We start from the raw sequence: 8,317 nt of genomic DNA on the forward strand, positions 1-8,317 counted from the left end.
AGGCGAGTCCTTAGCCGGGGGTTACACCTCCTCCTGCCTGAGGATCCGGCTCTCCCAGGCCACTTTGTCCCCAGCCTGTGGCTGTGCAGAGGTCGTGTGTTTAGGAGGGGGGCTGCGGTGGCAAGGAGAGTCTGGCTTGTTAAAAACCAGTAGATTTGGGTGGTGTGGGGCTGCCCCGAGGCAGGCGTGTGGGTGGCGTGTGCTTGGCCTGGCTCTCGCGTGTGCACGCGTGGCGGCTCTTGCGGGTGCTGGCATCGCTGTCCTGCCCTGTGGACCTGGGCTGGGAGGTGGGGATGGGATTAAAAACGGGCTCCTGGGGTGGAAAAACACCAGGCAGCCAAGTGGGTGCCCCCCTGCCCCATGGTGAGGGACATTTGGGGAATTTCTCCTCCCTTGCATGCCGGTGCAAGGGGCCAGGCTGTGGGTCCAGGCACCGGAGGGGCATCGCGCAGGCGAGGCCAGTCCCCCCACCCCAAAAGGCACCCCCAAGGCTGGGAGAGGGGCTGCGTTCCCCTCTCCCCCTTTCCTTTCCCTGCTCGCCCTGTTTACCCAGGGCGACTCATTTCCATGCCTGCGAGTTATGCAAAGGCAGCCGCTAATGTAAACTGCTGCGGAGAGCCCTGGATTCGCTCCCGCTGCTGCTGCTTGCCGAGAAGTGCCTGACAAGAGGGCTGAAGTTTCTCGGGGGAGGGCAGCGAAGAGGGGAAGGAAAAACAACAGCGGCCGGGAAAGACGGGGCTCGTTTTTTCCCTTCCCTTTACGCCACCCCCCCCAAAAAAAAAAATAAAAAAAATAATGACAGAGCAGCCCCGGGGGGGGGGGGGGCTGAGCTTGTTTTTTCCCCCTGCCCCGGCTCGTTTGCCAGCTCCCTCCTCCTCCCAGCCCCATCCCCGGCCCCGGCCTGCCCCCGGCCCCGCTTCCCCGTGCCCAATCAGTGCTGCGGGGCCGGCGCTGCGGCTCCATAAAGCGGCGCCGGGCGCGGCCCCCGGGAGCCGAGCGTGGGAGCCCCGCGCCGAGCCCCTGCCCGCAGCCGAGCCCAGGTAAAATAAATAAAAATAAAAAAATTAAAAAAGAAACCCCTCCGGGGAGGGGAAGAAGGATCCCGGGGCGGGGGAGGGCTGCGGTGCTCCGCCGCTTTGTTTTACCAGCTGATAGCCCCGGGGGAAATTCCTGCTTCGCTGCCGGGACGGGGGGGAGGAGGACAAGGGGCAGCTCGAGTTTTGTCTTCAAAACAATCTCTCGGCTGTCTTTTTTTTTTTTTTTTTTTCTTTCTTTCTTTTTGCTTCCTGCGAGGCTCGCTCTCTGCTCGCTGAAATAGCAGCAGCTGCAAATAAAGAGATGGGATGCTCGCGGCTCGTCTCTTGGAGGCGAGGAGCCCCCCAAAAGAGGGGTCTCGCTGGGGAGGCGCAGCCCCTGCAGAGGCTTGGATTTTTGGAGGCTCTCAGCACGGACTTCCCAACTTGTTTTGATTTTTTTTACGTTGTTTGCTTTGCCAGTCCTCCCCTCCTTGCAAACACGAGTGGTCCTGGCACACGGGGGCTGGTGGAAAGGCTGGGCTGGCCCCCAGACCAGACCCCCACCGGCCTCCCCATCGCAGCCTGGACACAGGGGCGCAGGGCTTGTTGCTTTCCCTCGCCCCGGACGAGCCTTGTATAACTTCAGACCAGCTGATCTGGGAAGGCAGCTGGGGCTGGCAAGCCCTCTGTGCTGAAGCAAGCACATTAAGAAAGCCCCAGCTAAGCCTCCCTGCGCATTAGCCCCGCTCCAGAGCAGCGGCGAGCACGGGGGGGGGTGTTTAAGAGGTAAAAAGTTCACACCTGGCGGAGACGCAGTTTTGAAGGCTGTTGCCTGGTGGATAAGACCCCTGCCAAGACGGGATGGGGGCAGGACATTGGTTATTTTATGGGATACTTGGAAAGCATCAGAGCATCTTGCTGGTGTGAGCTGCTGGGTCTTCTGCCTGGAGCACGGGGTGGCACAGGACCACAGGAGAGCTCAGCCAGCACTGTGGTTGAGTTTCCTCCGGGAACAAAAAAACTTGGAAAAATACAAGTGTGGAAAAACTTGGGAGCCCAAGGAAAAGGCTCACTCTTGGGGTTGGCTTTTGCATCCTCCCTGCAGGAACTCCCTCGTCCGGTCTGCAGCCATGGCCACCTCGGCGAGCTCCCACCTGAGCAAAGCCATCAAGCACATGTACATGAAGCTGCCGCAGGGGGAGAAGGTCCAGGCCATGTACATCTGGATCGACGGCACCGGCGAGCACCTCCGCTGCAAAACCCGCACGCTGGACCACGAGCCCAAGAGCCTTGAAGGTGAGAGGTGCAGGATCCCCGAGGATGCCCTTCTCCCTTTTTGAGCTGGAAGGAGATGAAGACGCCTCTCCTCATCCTCCCCCTGTCTCCTCCTGCCCTGGATGCCCCGGGGGGACGTTCCCAGCTCCAGATGTGGCGTTGAAGGGCGATGGCAGGGGTTGGGTGCCCAGCCCTGGCGTTGTACCCGCGGTGGAGGGGGCTGTTGGCAGGGGATCCGCGGCCCCATTGACTCTCAAGTACTCGTTTTGGCCGGAAGTAGTTTGGCAGAAGAAAGTGGAGGGGAAAGAATGGAGCTATCCGGTGTAATTAAGAGCTTGTGTCCCTCAGAACAAACAGTCCCAGCTTACACAATAATAGCATTAGGATTTTCCCCAGGTTGCCATGGAGCTGGCTGGAGACAGTTATGAAATGAAAATACTGTGTGTGACTGAGCAGAATTATCTTTTTTTTTTTTTTTTTTTTTTTTTTTTTCCCCTTTTCCCTCTAAGGGAGTGGTTGGCACAGCTCCTTTGAAATCTTTGTGCTTCCCATCCTCCCACTTTCTCCCCCCAGGATATAGAGGAGATAACATAGCCCGGGTAGAGTTCACTGCTGCTCCCGCTGTGCTTTGACCTGGCGAGCAGTGCGCAGCTCCTCTCCTCCGTACCAGACTCAGCCTGTGCGGCACCCTGTGGGACTTGCTCTCCCCCCGTCCCCAAGCACCCCGTGTGTGAACACCCTGGGTGCCCTGCTCATCCCTGTGGTGGCTGGGAGGTGGGAAACAGCCCCAGCGCTGCCCTGCTGGCTGGGGCTTGGCCAGCAGCCCAGCAACTCGTGTTTCTCAGGGTGGCTGTAGAGCTGGGGAGCTGCCCTCCCCCATTTCTTACTTGTTTTTCTTTTTTCATTTTTTTTTTTCCATTTGGAACGAAAGCAGCTGAGCCAGGCTGAAACCTACTGTGGGCTCATTGCCTACAGGCAGTTGCACCTCCGTGATACCGAAGGGCAGCAGGGAGTTTGTCCTCCTGGCGATGGTGGACCCTGGCTCACAGCGGTTGCTTCTTCTCCCCAGATCTCCCCGAGTGGAATTTCGATGGCTCCAGCACCTTCCAAGCCGAAGGCTCCAACAGTGACATGTACCTGCGACCTGCTGCCATGTTTCGGGACCCTTTTCGCAAGGATCCCAACAAGCTAGTTCTCTGCGAGGTCTTCAAGTACAACCGCCAGTCTGCAGGTGAATGGACCTTCTGGTGGAGGTGGTGGTTCCGGGGAGGGGGAGCTGGTGGAAGATGGGGGTGGAAGAGGGAAGTCCTACCCAGGTGTGGTTCATGCCAGTCAAAAATAATCCCTACCCTGGAAATAAAAGGCAAACAAAGTGCTGGTGGTGGAGATTCAGATGGAATATGGGTCCAGGGCTTCTCCTCTCCACTGGTGCTGCTGGAACTCGGACTGTAGATAAAGTAGGAATGGGGAGTGGAAGTGGAGAGCCTAAAAAGCCTTTTGCTGCCTTTCCATTGTAGAGACAAATCTCCGGCACACCTGCAGGCGGATTATGGATATGGTGTCCAACCAGCACCCCTGGTTTGGGATGGAGCAAGAGTACACGCTGCTGGGGACAGATGGACATCCGTTTGGCTGGCCTTCCAACGGCTTCCCTGGACCACAAGGTAACCTTTTGGGAGTCAGCACCGGGACGAGTCAGGAGCATTCACCGCCGTGCTTGAGCTGCAGTTGTTGTGGTTCAGCTTTTTTCTAGTTTCCAGTTTTTTTGTTTCTAGTGAGCTGAGAGATTGGAGGCCTTTCAAGGGCTGAAAGGACAGTGGCAAGCCAGGATAGTGTCAAAACCTCATCTAGGAAATTAGAATTGTTATGGAAAGGCAAAAATGATGACTGGCCTCATCCAAATGTGCTGTTCAACTTGTTAGTCTATGGGTGATTTAAACTCTTGCCCAGCATGACAAAGCACGAGCCCAGGCTGTCAGGGGGACTTGCTCTCCATCATTGCTCTGCTCTGCTAGCAATCTTCTGTGCAAAACAGATGCTGAGCCTTGTTCTTCCCTGAATTTGAGCCTTTTTTCCTACTGGAAGCTCACATTCCTCTTGCTTTTCATCTGTGCTGTTGCAGGTCCATACTACTGCGGTGTAGGGGCAGACAAAGCCTATGGCAGAGACATTGTGGAGGCCCACTACCGAGCGTGCCTTTATGCTGGCGTGAAAATTGGAGGAACCAATGCAGAAGTGATGCCAGCCCAGGTAAATTTGTAGGTGCCTTGTGGGAGGAGATAGTGCAGGAAAAACGAGTGCAACAGGAACTTTTGCTGCCTGCTGTGTTTGCCAATAATCAGAGTGTAAGGGGGTGGGAATTGCCTGACCATGAAAGTCCCTGCACCACTGAGCACGACTCTTCCTTCCTGCAGTGGGAGTTCCAGGTGGGGCCATGCGAAGGGATCGAGATGGGGGATCACCTCTGGATTGCACGCTTCATCCTCCATCGGGTGTGTGAGGACTTCGGCGTCATCGTGTCCTTCGATCCCAAACCCATCCCTGGGAACTGGAACGGCGCTGGCTGTCACACCAACTTCAGCACCAAGAACATGAGAGAAGATGGAGGTCTCAAGTAAGTTTTTTGAGATGTGCTGGGAGCATCCCTTTGCTAGGCACAAGCTGGGCTTGGTAGCAGCAAGGTTTTTGCAGAGCTTTTGACTGCCTGGGAGACATCACTGTGGTGCCTGGCATGCAGCGTTAGCCTTTCTTCTGGATTTCACTTGTTTTTTTGTTGTTGTTGTTGTTTGTTTCTTGTTTGTTTTTATTTTTTGTGTAATGTCACACTCCTGCTGGTGCTGGGTGGGAAGTGGAACCAGCAGTTTGGCTCTGTCAGTGCTGATGGAAGCACGGGTGGACAGGATGCAGCAGTTTGTAACAGCTCTTCATCTGTCAGTGCTGTAAACAAACTTAGCAAAGACATTTTTTATTCATGAAAGCGACCGTTTGCTTCTGTCCAGGCCAGGCTGGAAGCAAGTGACACGTTTGGTTTAAACATGACAATTCTGGAAATGTAAAACCTGAGTTCCCACGTGGGGCTGGCATGCAGAGTGTGGGCAGAGACCTCGCGGCACTGGACCGTGGGGAGCTCAGGGAAGGTTTCCTCTGGGCAGCTGGGCTGTCTTGCTTTAAGCTCCCTGAGATAGCAAACCAACATCAGCTTCCCTAATAGAAACTTGGGTTGAGAGATCTCCCCTGCGAGAGCAGGCTCCCCAGTGGCGATGCAGCCCATGGGATTTGGCCATGGGTCAAGCCGATGGTGTCCCACACCCAGCACTCCCAGGGGACGCTCTCATCCTGCAGGGATCCTTTTCCAAGAACAACCCAGGTCAGAAGTAGGAGGGGAGAGAAGCCCCCAGTTGAGATGGTCAGAAAAGTGGGCTGTAGGAGGCTGATACACCTCATCGTGAAGTGGCTCGGGGAGAGGGATGAACATGTTGCCGCTTGGACGCAGCAGGCGAGTGGCTCAGCTCGTACCCCCCGTCTCACCGAACCCTCCCCACTCCCTTCGCAGGCACATTGAAGAGGCCATCGAGAAGCTGAGCAAGCGCCACCAGTACCACATCCGTGCCTACGACCCCAAGGGGGGGCTGGACAACGCCAGGCGCCTGACGGGCTTCCACGAGACGTCCAACATCCACGAGTTCTCAGCTGGCGTGGCCAACCGCGGCGCCAGCATCCGCATCCCCAGGAACGTGGGCCACGAGAAGAAGGGCTACTTCGAGGACCGCCGGCCTTCTGCCAACTGTGATCCTTACGCCGTGACGGAGGCCCTGGTCCGCACGTGTCTCCTCAACGAAACCGGGGACGAGCCTTTTGAGTACAAGAACTAAGCGGACTTGTGCCCACAGACACCGCCTTCCCCCCCGCGCTTCCCGCACCCCTAAACTTCCCTTCTAGATGTAATCCCGAGGGTACAAGATAACACATTTCGTGTCTCAGTAACTCTTGTTGTCTTGAGGTGGGGGAGGAGGGCAAATTTTAGTTTTATCAATGTCTGTTTGTCATTGACTCTTCAAAAGGCGAGAGAAGGAGAGGGTGTTAGAGAATTTTTAACCACTGTTTTTTGTTTTTGTTTTTTTGTCTAATTCATCTGTACATCTGATGGGATCCAGTGGCTTCCAGGGACAGACTGCACACACGCTAAGCCAGCAGACAAGTGGAAAGCGATACCTATAGCCGAGTTCCCCAGGAGTCAAATTTGGGTGCCAGCCCCAGCGCTGGCTCTCTGCAGGCCAATGCTTCCCAAGGCTTGGTGCCCTTCTGCAGAGAAGGGCAGGCAGGAGCTGTGGTGGAGCCCAGCTCCCTCCTGTCCATGCGGTGTGGTGGGGAAATCTGTGACCTCTCGCCACACTTTCAGATTTCTAGGAATCTTCTGGCACCGAGCTCGGCGTAGGAGCATTTAGGAGAACTTGTTCTGTTGCTGGAAGTCAACCGATCTCCTGCTCATAACACAGAGTGAAGTAGTATTTTTCTATTTAAATATAAAAACAAACAAAAAAAAATATATATGAAAGTGTTTTTTTTTGTTTTGGTTTTTTTTGTTTTTTTTTTTTTAAAGAAGAAAAAGATGACGGCCACTAGAGCAGGCAGAGCTCCTGGCGATGCTGTTGGAGGGCCTGCAGGGAGGACTGAGGGGGAGCTGGAGGGCTCAGTGGAGAAGCCTCACGCGAGTGGAGTTTGCAGGAGGTGGTTCCCGGGGCCGGGAAGCCCACAGAAATGTTTGTCACTGTAACTCGAGCATCTGCAAAGCGCTCACGTGCGTGTAGATGAGCATGGGGAAGGTGTTCTGAACTAGGAGTTGGCTGGTCAACTTAACCGTGTTCTGGACAGAGCCATGGGTGCTTCACCCTTATCAGTGGGGTCAGCATGTCACTAAAGCAGGGCTTTTGATAAAGAACAACAAGTTTTAGATTACTTTTTTTTTTTTTTTTTTTCAATAATGTGCTTAGTTTCTAAAACTGAGTGGTTTTACGGAGACTGTCGATGTCACTGTCGTGTCCTGGCTCTCGGACCGCTGCCGCCGGCTGCGGTGGTGGCTGGGAGAAGGAGAGGTGACCAAGTCCCTCCCAGCCCCTGCTGGCAGCTTCAAACGGTCCGGGATTTTACACTTAGATGGTGCCAGTTATATTCCGTTGCATTTGGACTTCCTCCAAATAGTTTTTTATAATTAAAAAAGAAAAAAAAAGATCAAAATGTTAATTCTGGCTTCCTCCTTTCTGTGCATCTTCCTGGCGCCTTCTTTTGTATGTGTGTTGTCTGCGCTTAAAGGTAATTTTACCCTGACACAGGGTGGGTTTTGGTTTCTCATTTATGGGGTGGGTATTTTGGGGGAGGAGAGGGTGGTCTGAATCCATGCAGGCTCTCCAGAAAATGGGGTTTTCTAGGTGGCCATTGATCCCGTGGTGAGTGATGGTCCAGCTGTGACTGGAGGGGGTTCTCTTGGTATGGGAAAGGGTTGGGGTTTTGAGAATCTGTACTATGGGATAAGCACAGGTGTCTGTGTGCCTCCCCAGCTGCCTCCACACACATTCCACAGGATGTAGGAATCCCACGGAAAGTAAAATTGCAGCAAAATTCTTGGAAAAAAGAAGACCGGGTGGTGGAAGGCCCTTTCCCATTCTTTGTATGGAGGAAATACTGCTAATACACCTTTAGTATAAAACTGTGCATTTACAAAAGTAAGCGAGGTAGCAGAAACGTGTCATGTTGCTCCCAGAGTCCTTTATTTAGCCTGTGGCACTACTCTCTAGCTCCCTGCAGGGTACTTTCTTTGGGGTGGATACTTTAACAGCTCCCATCATGTCTTAACCACACACGAGCGTCCTGCTGGGCTGGTGAGGCTGTTTCTGCTGTCATATTTTTTTTGGGCCAAGTTGTCTTCTGCATCACCCTTTGGGGGAAGACTCAAGGCAGCACCTTCTTCACCAAGGTCCCAAATTACACTCTCTGTGCCCCAGCATCCCATAGCACAGGGCTGTGGGTGT

At 54.2% G+C, this 8,317-nt stretch overlaps 1 protein-coding gene across 1 annotated transcript; it reads left to right on the forward strand.

Annotated features, from left to right (window-relative positions):
- The first annotated feature begins 890 nt into the window (after nt 1-890).
- On the forward strand, nt 891-6,871 carry GLUL (glutamate-ammonia ligase). Its single transcript, XM_084527218.1, has 7 exons — nt 891-1,040; nt 2,122-2,312; nt 3,361-3,522; nt 3,809-3,955; nt 4,414-4,541; nt 4,706-4,905; nt 5,845-6,871. Exons 2-7 carry the CDS (start codon nt 2,147-2,149, stop codon nt 6,161-6,163), a joined length of 1,122 nt encoding a protein of 373 aa, XP_084383344.1. The 5' UTR covers nt 891-1,040; nt 2,122-2,146; the 3' UTR covers nt 6,164-6,871.
- The last annotated feature ends 1,446 nt before the right edge of the window (nt 6,872-8,317 follow it).

Source organism: Aythya ferina (genome assembly GCF_964211825.1).
Source record: "Aythya ferina genome assembly, chromosome: 8".
Classification (NCBI taxonomy): domain Eukaryota; kingdom Metazoa; phylum Chordata; class Aves; order Anseriformes; family Anatidae; genus Aythya; species Aythya ferina.